At 49.9% G+C, this 17172-nt stretch overlaps 1 protein-coding gene across 1 annotated transcript in view; it reads right to left on the bottom strand.

Annotated features, from left to right (window-relative positions):
- The window catches only part of FLI1 (Fli-1 proto-oncogene, ETS transcription factor), a 57137-nt gene extending 51702 nt beyond the window's left edge, over nucleotides 1-5435 (bottom strand). Inside the window, exon 1 of the mRNA XM_018569747.1 lies at nucleotides 5225-5435. Coding sequence (XP_018425249.1) covers nucleotides 5225-5358 — 134 coding nt within the window. The 5' untranslated portion in view covers nucleotides 5359-5435. The remainder of the gene's footprint in view (nucleotides 1-5224) is intronic.
- Nucleotides 5436-17172: the final 11737 nt, after the last annotated feature.

The following is a 17172-nucleotide window of genomic DNA, read 5'->3' as shown; positions in this document are numbered from 1 at the left end:
TTCCTTCTGGAGGGGGGCTACGTCTGTCCCCCATGGTCCCTGTGTGTGTTGTAGTCACCGCTCTAAGCTCCTCCTCCCAGGATGGACTACAATCTCAGGTTTAGTTTACTAATTTGTATGGAGATTGTAGTCCATCCCGGGAAGGAGCTTGGAGTGGTTACTACTTCACAACACACACAGGGACCATGGGGGACAGACGTAGCCCCCCTCCAGAAGGAAGGACAGTGTCAGAGATGATCGGAGGATCTGCAGCCGAGTGATACACAAATCAGATACATTGTTGCTCAGAGTTCGGGGACTCGGAGGGATTTGTAGGATTAATCTCCGGAGTTTAGTGTCACGTTGAAGGGAGGCCATTAGTCTGCGTTCACGGAGTAGACATTTTGATTTATTATTTTTTAACATTTGCCAGAAACTTCGGAGTGTCTCATACAAAACAGTCAAACTGCCTGAAACTGATGTAAAAATGTATACATTTTTTAGGATTTAGGATACATTGTTGTTCGGGGTTCAGGTTCCTAAATGTACTTTTAGGATTTAATTCCGGAGTTTCGTGTCACTTTATTGTCTGAATTGGCTGCAAATTGATGCAGAAGAGTTAAAAAAAAAAAAAGAAATGCCATTTGCACACTGCGCGCAGCTAAAGTAAATATTCTCCACTACAGCACTGTGATCAGAATACGGCCCCTTGGGAGGTTTTTAAGCTGAGACGGAATTCTCTACAAGCCGTGCAGGAATTCTTCACAACAAATGGGAACATTTCGGTGAATGAGAAACTGGTAGAGCCGGTAAAAAATATAAATCAAAAAGAGGATTTGTTAAATAAAAATGACATTGCGCGATCTATTACCAAAAATCAACGTGAGAGCCCCTCTCCGGTCTGCAGCGGTGACATCTCTATACAGATTACATTGTAGCAGCCCAAAGCAACCAGCAAAGCCAACAAAGCGCAACACGGGGAAGAGTTCCATGTTATCACTTCCAAAGAGCTTCATTCCTCGTCTATAACCCTGAGATAGAGAATTATAACGCAGATAAGACTTCCTGGCCGCCGTCAGTGCAAGGAGTGAACACCGCGGCGTGATTGCATTTCATCCGCAAATTAGAGGTCAATGCAGGCAGCAGGCAAGGATGGTCCATTTCCAGACAGAGATTGAGACAAGAAGCAGGAAGGGATGGTTGGTTTCCAGGCAGTTGTTGAGGCAGGCAGCAGGCCAGGATAGCCAGTTTCCAGGCAGAGGTTGAGGCAGGCAGGGATGGTCCTTTTCCAGGTCGAGGCAGGCAGCAGGTAGGAATGCTTGATTTCTAGGTAGCGGTTGAGGCAGGCAGCAGGCCAGGATAGCCAGTTTGCAGGCAGAGGTTGAGGCAGGCAGGGATGGTCCTGTTCCAGGTAGAAGTTGAGGCAGGCAGCAGATAGGGATGGATGGTTTCCATGCAGAGGTTGAGACAGGCAGCAGGCAGGGATGGTTGGTTTCCAGGCAGAGGTTGAGGCAGGCAGGGATGGTTGGTTTCCAAGCAGTGGTTGAGGCAGGCAGCAGGCGAGGATAGACAGTTTCTAGGCAGAGGTTGAGGCCGGCAGGGATGGTTGGTTTCCAGGCAGAGGTTGAGGCAGGCAGCAGGCAGGGATGGTTGGTTTCCAGGCAGAGGTTGAGGCAGGCAGCAGGCAGGGGTGGCTGGGTTTCCAGGCAGAGGCTGAGGCAGGCAGGGATGGTTGGTTTCCAGGCAGAGGTTGAGGCAGGCAGCAGGCAGGGATGGTTGGTTTCCAGGCAGAGGTTGAGGCAGGCAACAGGCAGGGATGGTTGGTTTCCAGGCAGAGGTCGGGGCAGGCAGCAGGCAGGGATAGTTGGTTTTCAGGCAGAGGTTGAAGCAGGCAGGGATGGTTGGTTTCCAGGCAGAGGTTGAGGCAGCCAGCAGGCAGGGATGGTTGGTTTCCAGGCAGAGGTCGAGGCAGGCAGCAGACAGGGATGGTTGGTTTCCAGGCAGAGGTCGGGGCAGGCAGCAGGCAGGGATGGTTGGTTTTCAGGGAGAGGTTGAAGCAGGCAGCAATAATCAGGAGACACAGGCAGAGTCAGGCAATATGTCTCAGCAGTAGAAGAGGTAGAAGTCAGGCTAAGCACGCTCACAAGGAACCTGTGAAAAAGTCACATCACCGGCCACAATAGGGGAAAGGGTTTCAATACCGTCCTAGACATGTGCACGCCCTCGATCAGCCATGCGCATGTCACATGTGCACCCGACCCGACCACGGCCAAAATGCCACAACCATGACTGTAACATGCCGCGTGCAGACAGGGTGGTCACAGCCACCGCAGGTACCGCAACCCTTTTACAGGGTCCTCCCAGTCTAACCCCTCCCAGCTAGTGACAGGGTCCCTTTAAACAATCATATATACACACAATGGGGGGCATTTGGTCTTGTTGCACCAATTGCCCTAAAAATGGAACCGGAGCACCCGGTGAAATCCATCCACGCTCCATGCACATAATATATTGCGCCCCCGTAGAGCGCCTGCACTCTGTGTCTCTGCTATTGGGGGGGGGGGGTGTTAGTTAGGAACAGGTTTTGGCCCTTCCCTCGGGGTCGGGGGTCCCAGCACTCCGCGGGGGTATTTCGGAGCTGATAATAGCAGATAGAGGGACGGGGGATTTGGGCTGTAACATGTTTCTCATCTCTCTGGAGGGTTAACAGTTCATCCGTAATGTTTTCCGAATGTCTGCGCTAGACCTCCGAATGTGCGCGGTGGTGGCGGGCGGCCGGAGATGTTGACTAACATGTGTTTGAATTTAAGTTTTCATCTTTTTGGCTACTGTTTTTCCAGGCAGCCGCCCAAAGGTCTGGTGTCGGGCCCCCGGAGGGGTGACGGGGGGGGAGCCGATCCCGGGGGGTGTACGGGAGGCACAATTATACAATCACATTGTACATGGAAGCGGTTAAGGTTAATATGACTTGGCACACACATGACATGGGGAGATCTCCGTCGCATCGCATCACGCGTGTTCTCGGCACGTTTCCATTCTACATACATCACATGGAAGGCTTCTTAAAGGGGAAGGGGGACGGTTTAGAAATATAAGAATCTCTGGAAGCAAAATTCTACTTGGGGACATCAATGTATCAATTTACAAATCATCTGAAGGTGAAACTCCAATCAACACTTCACATCTCAGGATCTCCGTTATGTTTCTCCGTTATGTTTCACATGTATGTCCTCCTTTCCCGTACATGCAAGTACTGTTCATATGCGGAATTTCCCGCCCTTCCCAATCATGGAGGCTCACTGTCACATGTGGGCGTTGCGTAAGGCGGTCTGCATGCAAAAACAGCATACACATATTTGCATAACTCCTCCCAAAAGCCCACCCACTGCTTACATCAGGGCGGAGGGCTCTTAAGAGGAGTACTGAGGCAGGATGCTGTGATGTTTTCAGGAAGCTACTGTATGTACAGCCCCCTTGCATGTCACAGAGACCCAGTGATGACATCACCGGGAATAAAATAAGATATGTCATGAAAACAGGTTTTATCAAAAAAAAATAATTATATTGATTAGGGGGAAGGGGCAGTGGCGTCACAAGGAGGGTGCGGCCCGCACCCAGGTGCCACCATTGGAGGGGTGACACCAAATGAATGTCATTTTGGTGTCACCCCCTATGAAAAGTTGGGCACTCGGTCACAGACCGAGAGACTGACAGTGTCAGGAGGGGACCCAGCGGCATACCTCGTCCCGCCGGGTGAATTTCCCCTCCTCTCTCTGCCCCCGCCGTGACGTCACGGCGGGGTGTCACCCGGTCTCCACTCCAGGTGACACCCAGCCCCGGGACGCCACTGGGGAGGGGAGGAAAGGTTGCACAAGACAGGAAGTTAAGGCAGACTTTGCGCAGACAGGGACAGAAATAAATATCTGTTGGGGGTTGTACTCTTCCCTCCCATTTTCATTTCTGACTGTGTCCCTGCTGCAGATTTTCTTTGATTTCCTGTCTGGTACAACAGTGTCACCTGGACAGGAAGTGAGAGTAAATCTCTCTGATGCCGTCAAGAATAGCAGTGAAAACCTGACAGAGGTCCTAATCCTTCTCCGCGCTATTCAACACTAGCAAAATACATGTTGGGTTTACGTTCACTGTAACAATGGACGCATCATAACTGCGGCTTTAAGCACCGAAGGCACATCCAGAGCCAAGCAGAGTGTGTGTGAGAGTACCAACAGCTGCAACCAATCCTTAACAGTGGGTGCCCCGCCCCCGAGGACCAGCGAACGACACATGATTCGATCATCATCAGTAAGCCCCCATTCACACAGGAATCGGCTCGCATGTACAGCTCCGTGCACGGCTGTATCGGGCAGCTTCCGGGAAGGACAGATGCTGCATGTGATTTAGTACGTAGCCCCTGTCCTTCTCTATGTGACTACGTGGCCGCACGCCCCCCTCAAGTGCAGGTCCGTAGGGGTGCGTATTCCTGGCTCAGACGCAGACAGGATCCATCCTGTCAGCGTACGAGTATGCACACCCGCCGGCCGTGTAGTCCCATAGAGAAGAACGGGGGCTGCATAGTAATCACACGCAGCAGCTGTCCTCCCCGGGGGAGCTGCCCGGTACGGCCGTGCACGCGCCGGCCGATTCCCGTGTGAATGAGGCCTAAAGCTCCTGACCCGACTGGCTTTATATACAGCAATTGGTGTCCAAAGTCCATGTGATGTATGAAAGGGGAACCGCGCTCTGAGAGAAAAGCGGGATACATACAAGACCGAGAACCATCAGACATAAAATATTCCCAATACAGAATCCATCTAGAGCAGGGGTAGCAAACCTCCCGCCCTCCAGCTGTGGTGGAACTACAAATCCCATGAGGCATTGCAAGATTCTCACAGCCACAGACATGACTCCCCAAGAGAGATGCATCATGGGATTTGTAGTTTGACCCACAGCTGGAGGGCCGAAGGTTTGCATACACCTGATCTGGAGGAAAGAGACTCAATGTGGGGTCAGCACTGGACTGATGTACACTGAAGCCTGGGAGGAGGCGGGGCAGTGGCACGGAGTCACAATTTTCCCATAATGCACCACAGCAGATGACTCGGCCGATGATGGTGCAGAACCTTGAAGACGATACAACTTATAATACATTGTAAATGGTTTTTGTATTACATGGAATTCCCGCAATGAGCCGCAGCCACAATGGCGGCCATGATGGTGAATACATTGAAGTCAATGACTCGCTCACCTGGAGCCGTTCATGTGCTCGTATTCCCTCTTGATGTTCACCCGCATAGGTTGTTGGTTGATCCATTCTTGGTGCGGCGGCATGGCGTTAATCTTATGCGGCTGGCCATAGTCCGCGTTCCCCGACGCCGTCATTTCTGCCTTGGCTAGCTGCGAGGTCGCTCCATAGGCCGAATCAAACAGGGACTGGTCGTCACTCACCACAGACAGAGCTTCCTGCGGAAAGAAAAGAGGAACAAATGTAACCAATGAGATCTCATCTAAGATATAAATGTCCTATTCAGTCTTATTAAATCGGCATTAATCCCGGGTGATCCCGCCATGGGGGTCCTTGTGCAGGCACTTCCTGTTATACGGTGACAACCCTCTATCCCAACCTCCCAATTGTGCTCCTTTGTTGTCACCCTGGCTTCTGATGTAGACTACAAGTTGCCGTTTTATCACACAATACACAGACATGGTCCAATGTTGTCACCATCAGGAAACCCACCCTGAGAGATGCCAGGCATCCATCACTAGAGTGCATCTAGCCAAGAAATGGCTGCAAAGAGGCTGCAGGAGATCAGCATCACTGAGATGGAACAAAGGAGGGAAAGGTAAAAACAAGTGTTTTATTTAAAGCGCAACTCTGTGATAAGAAAATATTGTCCTCATACAAGATCTATGTGTATTCTTTGTGAGATTTGTGTATTTCTGCCAGATCTGTGCAGTATTCCAGTGTGAGACTTGAAGCTTCCTATAATAAAGACCGCTCACTGCTGCTCTCTCCTTGTGCAGGGTGACTGGTCTCGTCTCCGCCCCTTCCTGTAATAAAGACCGCCCACTGCTGCTCTCTCCTTGTGCAGGGTGACTGGTCTTGTCTCCGCCCTGTCCTGTAATAAAGACCTGTCACTCCTGTTCTCTCTCCTTGTATAGGGTGACTGGTCTCGTCTCCGCCTCTCAAGTGCAGGTCCGTAGGGGTGCGTATTCCTGGCTCAGACGCAGACAGGATCCATCCTGTCAGCGTACGAGTATGCACACCCGCCGGCCGTGTAGTCCCATAGAGAAGAACGGGGGCTGCATAGTAATCACACGCAGCAGCTGTCCTCCCCGGGGGAGCTGCCCGGTACGGCCGTGCACGCGCCGGCCGATTCCCGTGTGAATGAGGCCTAAAGCTCCTGACCCGACTGGCTTTATATACAGCAATTGGTGTCCAAAGTCCATGTGATGTATGAAAGGGGAACCGCGCTCTGAGAGAAAAGCGGGATACATACAAGACCGAGAACCATCAGACATAAAATATTCCCAATACAGAATCCATCTAGAGCAGGGGTAGCAAACCTCCCGCCCTCCAGCTGTGGTGGAACTACAAATCCCATGAGGCATTGCAAGATTCTCACAGCCACAGACATGACTCCCCAAGAGAGATGCATCATGGGATTTGTAGTTTGACCCACAGCTGGAGGGCCGAAGGTTTGCATACACCTGATCTGGAGGAAAGAGACTCAATGTGGGGTCAGCACTGGACTGATGTACACTGAAGCCTGGGAGGAGGCGGGGCAGTGGCACGGAGTCACAATTTTCCCATAATGCACCACAGCAGATGACTCGGCCGATGATGGTGCAGAACCTTGAAGACGATACAACTTATAATACATTGTAAATGGTTTTTGTATTACATGGAATTCCCGCAATGAGCCGCAGCCACAATGGCGGCCATGATGGTGAATACATTGAAGTCAATGACTCGCTCACCTGGAGCCGTTCATGTGCTCGTATTCCCTCTTGATGTTCACCCGCATAGGTTGTTGGTTGATCCATTCTTGGTGCGGCGGCATGGCGTTAATCTTATGCGGCTGGCCATAGTCCGCGTTCCCCGACGCCGTCATTTCTGCCTTGGCTAGCTGCGAGGTCGCTCCATAGGCCGAATCAAACAGGGACTGGTCGTCACTCACCACAGACAGAGCTTCCTGCGGAAAGAAAAGAGGAACAAATGTAACCAATGAGATCTCATCTAAGATATAAATGTCCTATTCAGTCTTATTAAATCGGCATTAATCCCGGGTGATCCCGCCATGGGGGTCCTTGTGCAGGCACTTCCTGTTATACGGTGACAACCCTCTATCCCAACCTCCCAATTGTGCTCCTTTGTTGTCACCCTGGCTTCTGATGTAGACTACAAGTTGCCGTTTTATCACACAATACACAGACATGGTCCAATGTTGTCACCATCAGGAAACCCACCCTGAGAGATGCCAGGCATCCATCACTAGAGTGCATCTAGCCAAGAAATGGCTGCAAAGAGGCTGCAGGAGATCAGCATCACTGAGATGGAACAAAGGAGGGAAAGGTAAAAACAAGTGTTTTATTTAAAGCGCAACTCTGTGATAAGAAAATATTGTCCTCATACAAGATCTATGTGTATTCTTTGTGAGATTTGTGTATTTCTGCCAGATCTGTGCAGTATTCCAGTGTGAGACTTGAAGCTTCCTATAATAAAGACCGCTCACTGCTGCTCTCTCCTTGTGCAGGGTGACTGGTCTCGTCTCCGCCCCTTCCTGTAATAAAGACCGCCCACTGCTGCTCTCTCCTTGTGCAGGGTGACTGGTCTTGTCTCCGCCCTGTCCTGTAATAAAGACCTGTCACTCCTGTTCTCTCTCCTTGTATAGGGTGACTGGTCTCGTCTCCGCCCCCTCCTGTAATAAAGACCGCCCACTGCTGCTCTCTCCTTGTGCAGGGGACTGGTCTTGTCTCCGCCCTTTCCTGTAATATAGACCGCCCACTGCTGCTCTCTCCTTGTGCAGGGTGACTGGTCTTGTCTCCGCCCCCTCCTGTAATAAAGACCTGTCACTCCTGTTCTCTCTACTTGTACAGGGTGACTGGTCTTGTCTCCGCCCCCCTCCTGTAATAAAGACCGCTCACTGTTGCTCTCTCTACTTGTACAGGGTGACTGGTCTTGTCTCCCCCCCCTCCTGTAATAAAGACCGCTCACTGTTGCTCTCTCTCCTTGTACAGGGTGCCTGGTCTTGTCTCCGCCCCCTCCTGTAATAAAGACCGGTCACTGTTGCTCTCTCTACTTGTACAGGGTGACTGGTCTTGTCTCCGCCTCTCCAGTTCGTTCCCCGACGCCGTCATTTCTGCCTTGGCTAGCTGCGAGGTCGCTCCATAGGCCGAATCAAACAGGGACTGGTCGTCACTCACCACAGACAGAGCTTCCTGCGGAAAGAAAAGAGGAACAAATGTAACCAATGAGATCTCATCTAAGATATAAATGTCCTATTCAGTCTTATTAAATCGGCATTAATCCCGGGTGATCCCGCCATGGGGGTCCTTGTGCAGGCACTTCCTGTTATACGGTGACAACCCTCTATCCCAACCTCCCAATTGTGCTCCTTTGTTGTCACCCTGGCTTCTGATGTAGACTACAAGTTGCCGTTTTATCACACAATACACAGACATGGTCCAATGTTGTCACCATCAGGAAACCCACCCTGAGAGATGCCAGGCATCCATCACTAGAGTGCATCTAGCCAAGAAATGGCTGCAAAGAGGCTGCAGGAGATCAGCATCACTGAGATGGAACAAAGGAGGGAAAGGTAAAAACAAGTGTTTTATTTAAAGCGCAACTCTGTGATAAGAAAATATTGTCCTCATACAAGATCTATGTGTATTCTTTGTGAGATTTGTGTATTTCTGCCAGATCTGTGCAGTATTCCAGTGTGAGACTTGAAGCTTCCTATAATAAAGACCGCTCACTGCTGCTCTCTCCTTGTGCAGGGTGACTGGTCTCGTCTCCGCCCCTTCCTGTAATAAAGACCGCCCACTGCTGCTCTCTCCTTGTGCAGGGTGACTGGTCTTGTCTCCGCCCCCTCCTGTAATAAAGACCTGTCACTCCTGTTCTCTCTACTTGTACAGGGTGACTGGTCTTGTCTCCGCCCCCCTCCTGTAATAAAGACCGCTCACTGTTGCTCTCTCTACTTGTACAGGGTGACTGGTCTTGTCTCCGCCCCCTCCTGTAATAAAGACCGGTCACTGTTGCTCTCTCTACTTGTACAGGGTGACTGGTCTTGTCTCCGCCCTCTCCAGTAATAAAGACTGGTCACTGTTGCTCTCTCTACTTGTACAGGGTGACTGGTCTTGTCTCCGCCCTCTCCTGTAATAAAGACTGGTCACTGCTGCTCTCGCTTGTTGTGCCTGGTCTTGGGTCTTGTCTGCTCCCTGTAATGGGTGGAGCCTGTAAACTACAAGTTGATATCTTGGTTTGGCAAGGCATTTGGGTCACACAGATTGGATTTATATCCTTAGTGGGTATTGAGGAATAGATGTAAATGAAAGTATCTGCGCTCTGTGACATAAACCAACTAAACGTCATTCAGTTTTCATCTCCCATAAGAATGATCGGGTTCTGGATGGACAGTAAACGTCCTTACAATGCGTGGATACAACCTCGGCATTGGATACATTGTATCCTCGGGAGGGATTCCGGCTGGAATGTGTTTGTTACATAATAACATCCGGAGGATTGTGCCGGGCGGATGACGTTGTGCTGTCAGTGCTTCCTCTGCCCTCTTCATTCACATTTACCCGTCACATTCACCCATCGACGCCCATTACTGAGCTCATGTGCGCAGGCATACCCGGAACGGTGCGTCCGGTCGCATGGCCCGCGCTGTTTTGGACTTTCATGCGTTTCTACCTTTTACACGAGATTAGTGTTGGGGGAGCGGAGTTGTTATGGTGACGGCCAATAACATTTCGGCATCTGGCTCTCTCCTCCCGCCTGAGTTGCGTGAAAGCTGACACAAGGTCTTTTGTGCGGATTCTGCCCGGAGGCTGTTTATGTGGCCCCTGGGAGCACCGGGCTCCAATGATGTTATACATTCCATCCACAAGTGCAACCAGAACAAGTTGTATCGGAGCGTGATCACCGCCGGCACCAAAACCCCAGCCGCTCAGTGATCGCGCCCCCCACCCCCACGCCACCCCCACTCAGACATGATCGCACTTCCTGGTCTCATTCTTCAAGGTGAATGTTCAGGACGCCATTTGTTAGGGTTCGGATGGTTGAAGCGGAAATGTAATCTGCTTATAATTTACCTTCCCACATTTCTAAAACAATGCGTTCCATTTTCATCACATCTCATATTGTATGCCTGGTGATGTCATCACTGGGTCTCTGTTCTTTTCTAAGCAAAGCATCAGAATTTTGATTGGCCGCTAGTTCTGCCCCTACCCCTCCCATCATGAGTGCTGCTGTGCAGGGGTGATAACACAAATGTGAAATAAAGCAGTTCCCGAATCATTACTTTTGTCCTTGTGCTCCTGCCCGTAACACACTTCCTGTCCTAGGGTGATCCTGCCGGTAACACACTTCCTGTCCGGGTGATCCTGCCGGTAACACACTTCCTGTCCGGGTGATGCTGCCGGTAACACACTTCCTGTCTGGGTGATCCTGCCGGTAACACACTTCCTGTCCAGGTGATCCTGCCGGTAACACACTTCCTGTTCGGGTGATACTGCCGGTAACATACTTCCTGTCCGGGTGATGCTGCCGGTAACACACTTCCTGTCCGGGTGATCCTGCCGGTAACACACTTCCTGTCCGGGTGATGCTGCCGGTAACACACTTCCTGTCTGGGTGATCCTGCCTGTAACACACTTCCTGCCCTTGTGATCCTGCCTGTAACACACTTCCTGCCCTTGCGATCCTGCTTGTAACACACTTCCTGTCCTTGTGATCCTGCCTGTAACACACTTCCTGCCCTTGTAATCCTGCCGGTAACACACTTCCTGTCCTTGTGATCCTGCCGGTAACACACTTCCTGTCCTTGTGATCCTGTCGTTAACACACTTCCTGTCCTTGCGATCCTGCCTGTAACACACTTCCTGTCCTTGTGATCCTGCCGGTAACACACTTCCTGTCCTTGCGATCCTGCTTGTAACACACTTCCTGTCCTTGTGATCCTGCCGGTAACACACTTCCTGTCCTTGTGATCCTGCCTGTTACACACTTCCTGTCCTAGCGTGACAATGCTCACTCGCTGTTTGGAGAAGCAGGGTTGTCACCCTCTGATAAGACTACAGAGCCCCCACCCCATCTCCAAAACCTAGTATAGGGATATTTTGTAGTCCAAAGAAATAGCTGGGAACAATGTAACAGACAACTGCCCCCAGCCTGAGCTGCATTCTTATCAGCTGACTGGGTTTTTGGCGGGATCATCAGGTACTTTTTGCACTCATCCAGGAGATATAACAAAATGCTTGAATTGGATATTTAAAAGACCAAAAATTGAGCAGAGAAGAGAAAATCATTTTTGGGGTTCACATTGATTTCTGTAAAATAATGAGGCTGCTGAGGGGCCGTTTTTTGGCACAAGACGGATAAAGGAACTTCTGCAATCCTCGGGATCCATTTAAAAACCACCAAAACACCCAAATTTCACCTTCCTCACTGACTCCGATGTATTCACCTTTTAATGATGAAATTTACACAATTGCCCCAATTTTCTGCTGAATTTTGTAGAAATGGAATCTTCCAATGTGGCTCATTGTCAGTCCGGGACCGGCGGAGAGGGAGGGACTCCGGAATATGAACACTGGGTCTGGGGGCCAGAGATTGGCATTCCCAGACGGGCCAGCGATGGCTTCCCCCATATCTCCATCATGACAACACTCGGCCTCTGAACGTGAATGTTGCTGAGGCAGATGTTGTGTTGGGTATAAAAACAGGAAGCCGGGCGGATATTTATAGAAGACGTTTCTGAGGCCTCGATGGTGCAGAGAGTTATTTTGATGCCGAAACCACAAACTCGCGTCTGGAAACTGCAATGCTATCGGAGGCAGCGGCTGTGCCGGCCCGGCTAACAGTCACCAGCCAGAGGCTGCAGAGACAAAACGTTGCTGACCCAGAGGAGCTAAGGTGACCACCGATGTCCTACAACCCAGAAGACTCCTCTGTATGGGACCTGCCCACCAACCTTCCACCTTCCCAGTGCCGGGGAGACACCAGTCCAACACTGCTGGGATTTGTGGTTAGCCACTCGCTACACACTCAGCCCCCAATCACCCCAAAATCTTCCTCAGGACAAATCTTTATTTCTTTAGGTTTGGGATGGAGCGGTGATAGAATGGAGGGATCGGTTTGGGATGGAGCGGTGATAGAATGGAGGGAGTGGTGTGGTATGGAGTGGTGATGGATGGAGTGGTGATAGAATGGAGGGATCGGTTTGGTATGGAGTGTTGATAGAATGGAGGGATCGGTTTGGTATGGAGTGGTGATGGATGGAGTGATGATAGAATGGAGGGATCGGTTTGGTATGGAATGGTGATGGATGGAGTGGTGATGGAATGGAGGGATCGGTTTGGTATGGAGTGGTGATGGATGGAGTGGTGATAGAATGGAGGGATCGGTTTGGTATGGAGTGGTGATAGAATGGAGGGATCGGTTTGGTATGGAGTGGTGATGGATGGAGTGGTGATAGAATGGAGGGATCGGTTTGGTATGGAGTGGTGATGGAGTGATGATGGACTTATGGGTGGAGTGTTGAGAGATTAGAACCCTTGTTACATATCATTGTTGAGGGATGAGATGGGGGGAGGGGGAGCCCCACAAGTATAAGTTCTGTAAATCTTTATTTTGACACAACTCCAGGTCACAGAAGAAAGCTGACGCGTTTCGGAGGATGAATATTTGGCTTGGATGCTCCCTGATCGGAGAATTGATTGATCAGACTCCTCCCCTTTGTTTTACACTCCATTGTCCAATATTCTCCCTGATATCAGAATCTAAGTCCTGATGAAGGGGGAGTTGTGAGCCCAGAAACGTGTTGTGTTTCCTGTGGTGCAGAATTACTGGACTTACGTTATATTTCTTGGTAAGGACTCTGGTACGGGGCCCCCACTAGGCATTGAACCTTCCCCAGACGTGGCCCCCGGAGGTGCTGCCACTGTTTGCATTCTCCTGTTTTGCTTTCATTGCCTGGCCACATAAAACATGGCGACCCCCAGCAGCGGCATTCAGGTGTATGGAGATTATACAAGTGCTGTATGGCCAGCCCCACCCGAGCACGTGCAGTGTGTCTTCAGTGGAAGGAGTGGCCCCTCCTCGTCTATGGTAGGTACCGATCTTCAGGAGGGGGAGGGGTTATTCTTTATGTATAATGTTCACACAGGAAGTCAAAGGACCACAAGAGGACCACCCGCCGCCGGGGCCTTGTATAGAAGGGTGGTCGGTCCTAGGCAGGCTGTGTTTGCATGCAGACCACCCCTAGGTAACGCCAACATGTGACGCTGAGCCTCCGTGATTGAAAGAGATTAAATCTAATGAATTAAAGGGGCGGGGCCAGGGACAGTCAGGGTGGGGAGGAAAAAACTAGATGATGATGGATGTCCTCCAGCCAGGAAATGAGGCGGAGCTCTCTCTGACTTGCTGCGGCTTCTAATGCACATTGTGAGAAGCTCCCAGTGTGCAGAGACATCAGGGGAAGCCATCAGAGGAGCCAGTATAACTGTACAACGGAGGACGGAGGTCAGATAGAAGACTGAAGGGTGGGACGGAGGTCAGATAGAAGACTGAAGGGGAGGACGGAGGTCAGATAGAAGACTGAAGGGTGGGACGGAGGTCAGATAGAAGACTGAAGGGAAGGACGGAGGTCAGATAGAAGACTGAAGATAAGGACGGAGGTCAGATAAAAGACTGAATGAGGGACGGAGGTCAGATAGAAGACTGAAGGGAGGGACGGAGGTCAGATATAAGAAGTTTGTCATTACTGTCCATGACCGCACTGAGAAGGGTTAATCACCACATCCTGTTGCGGTGACACATAGATGAGAGGAGCGGTCGGTGTCACCCGGACAGTAATAATAACCCGTTGCTGGCCTTACTGGAAGCAGCGCCGTGGTTGTGTCTCCACCTGGGACGGGATTGAACCCTTTACTACAAATGAATAAAGTTTTGTCCTTCAATATACTGTCACACACGAGGCGGTTGGAATCTCTCCGTCTGCTCTGACCCGGGACGATCACACATGGATACAAGAGGTCTGATGATTAGCTCCAGATAGACCCAAAACTATCCTCAGCCGGGACCGAGGCCAAACACAAGATCTGTACACTTGACTTCGGCATCTGCAGCTCAGCCAGAATGAAAGACTTCACTGCAGACCATATGTTTCATCTGGAATCGAAATCAGCCTGACGTCAGAGCAGAGATCAGCGCACATTGCTCCCGTCTTGCGCAATCCGTTGGATCAGCAGAGATGTCTAAAGATAGTGGAATGTGATGCGTGCCCCGAGACCAGAATGACTCGAGTCATAGCGGCTTCTTCTGCCAGACCGCCGAAAACAATGAAATACCTCGCAGTCCCCGGCTACACACAGAGCAGCAGCCGCATGATACCCAACCGGGGACCACGTGTGGCCCTCCAGTACTGTGTCAGGGGACCTCATGGCAAAGTAATGATGAGTTAGACATTTTGTGAAGCTGTAAATGACAATCACGGCCTATGATGGCGATATAAAGTACATACGGCGGGATGTTAACTTGTGGTAGGGTTACATTGTAATTCTTTCTGACTTGCTGCGCATATTCCGGGCAGGTTGTAGACTCGCAGAACACTCGCAGCACAAGTTCTAGATCAGAGGTCGCCAACTGGTGGTCCACGAGAAAATGTTGGTGGTCCCCGGGCCCCTCTGATGCCGTGCAGGGCTGGGCCATCATTGAAGCCGCTCGGAGGCTCCTCCCACAAATTCAGGCTAACCTGTTAGCCTTCCAACATATATTTATTTATTTTTTTCTAAAAATTCATATCAGTGGTCCGCGGGATTTAAAATGATGAATTTAGTGGTCCATGAGGCCCGAAAGGTTGGCGACCGCTGATCTAGGCGACACTTTTTAAATTTGTAGCAGATTTGCTTGGCAAGTCTAGAGCAAGAGCTCTGCGAGTGTACACAGCAATTTTGCAAAGCACGTTGATCTGGAGACTCGCTGTAATTGTGCAACAAAATTGTGAAGCTCGGCAAGTCTGCAATAGTTTAGCGAGTCATTTTCACACTTGCAGCTCAATTGCTTGCTATCTGGGATACTGCTCGTGAACACCCCGGGTGTTGCTGTATTACTCTGCTGCCAATTCCAAAGTTCCCAAATCATCTTCAAGATATTAACATACAAATTTGCTCAATGATCCCATTTCCTTTACTGATATAGTTACATAGTTATTCAGGATGAAAAAAAAATTGAGTTCAACCTGATGAGCAGAAATAATCTGACAGGACTGCAATGGAGGGACATAACATGCAATGGCCGCGCCCGCTGCTATAGTCAATAAATATTGCTCAATAGGGAAGAAGTTTGATTGATAAACGTTTGTGTGTTTACCCCGAAAATATATACATTGTACGTGATCGCTTCCTGCCTGAAGACATGGCACCAGCTGCACTGCCAGTGGAGGACAAAAGGGAGCAGGCCGAAGATTCCCAAAACAGATTCCATTGTGATGACGTCATAAAGTTGTCTGTTGAGATTATTTGTTTTAAAATTATACCTGCGGACAATGTATATTCTACACAGCCCGGCCAAAAATAAGTCACCCCCTGGATTCAGCTAAACCAATAAGTCAGAGCCTTCCATTGGATGATAGGTCTAGGTTCAGTAATGTTATGAGCCTAATAAATGGGACCAGCTGTCTACCTGAATATATGGAATGACCAGGTTTTTCCATCAATGGATTATTTCTTCCCTGATGGCACATTGGGCATATTCCAAGAGGGCAATGGCGGGATTCATCGGGCTCAGATTGTGAAAGATTGGTTCAGGGAGCATAAGACATCATTGTCACACATGGATTGGCCACCACAGAGTCCAGACCTTAACCCCATTGAGACCTTAACCCCCAGACCTTAAACCCACAGAGTCCAGACCTTAACCCCATTGAGACCTTAACCCCCAGACCTTAAACCCATAGAGTCTAGACCTTAACCCCATTGAGACCTTAACCCCCGGACCTTAAACCCATAGAGTCCAGACTTTAACCCCCGGACCTTAAACCCCACAGAGTCCAGACCTTAACCCCATTGAGACCTTAACCCCCGGACCTTAAACCCATAGAGTCCAGACTTTAACCCCCGGACCTTAAACCCACAGAGTCCAGACCTTAACCCCATTGAGACCTTAACCCCCGGACCTTAAACCCATACAGTCCAGACCTTAACCCCCGGACCTTAAACCCACAGAGTCCAGACCTTAACCCCATTGAGACCTTAACCCCCAGACCTTAAACCCACAGAGTCCAGGCCTTAACCCCATTGAGAATCTTTGGGATGTGCTGGAGAAGACTTTACGCCATGCTCCCACTCTCCCATCATCACTACAAGATCTTGGTGAAAAATGAATACAACTTGGATGGAAATAAACGTTGTGACATTGTATAAGATTATCGAAACGATGTCACGGAGAATGTGTGACGTAATCAAAGCTAATGGTGGTCCAACAAAATATTATCCAACTAGAAATTATATTTATCACTGGATAATATTGATAGCTATGGGTATATCTCCAACTACATACAGTATATCATTGGATAAATAGGTTATATCCTATATCATTGAGTTCATTAAATTAACTTGTATTTATCTCCTGTGGAACTAACATGGATCCCGATGAGGTCACCGATGGTCGTCTGATGCCGCCAGACCATTAAACCATGTTGTTCCTCGCTGGCTACACTTAGTAACCCTCTCCCTATTGTTCACTCCTTGTATAGTCTAACCAGCGCAGCGGGATGGGACATCGGAAAACAAGGCCGAGTGTTCCCTTTGTTCTCAGAGAGGAAATAGATCAGGAAGTTCTGGATGTGTCTACAGGAAGTCTCGCCGTTGCTGATAAAGCAACCCGACTGAGGTGGCTTTGGATGCAGTTAGAAGACTATCAGCTACCACAAGAACAAAAGATATTTTTAAATAACTAACGGCTTA

Source organism: Nanorana parkeri, unplaced genomic scaffold, assembly GCF_000935625.1.
Source record: "Nanorana parkeri isolate BGI_ZX_2015 unplaced genomic scaffold, ASM93562v1 scaffold1388, whole genome shotgun sequence".
Classification (NCBI taxonomy): Eukaryota; Metazoa; Chordata; class Amphibia; order Anura; family Dicroglossidae; genus Nanorana; species Nanorana parkeri.
The sequence above is the reverse complement of the archived record's forward strand: the minus strand, read 5'-3'. Positions and strand labels throughout refer to the sequence as shown.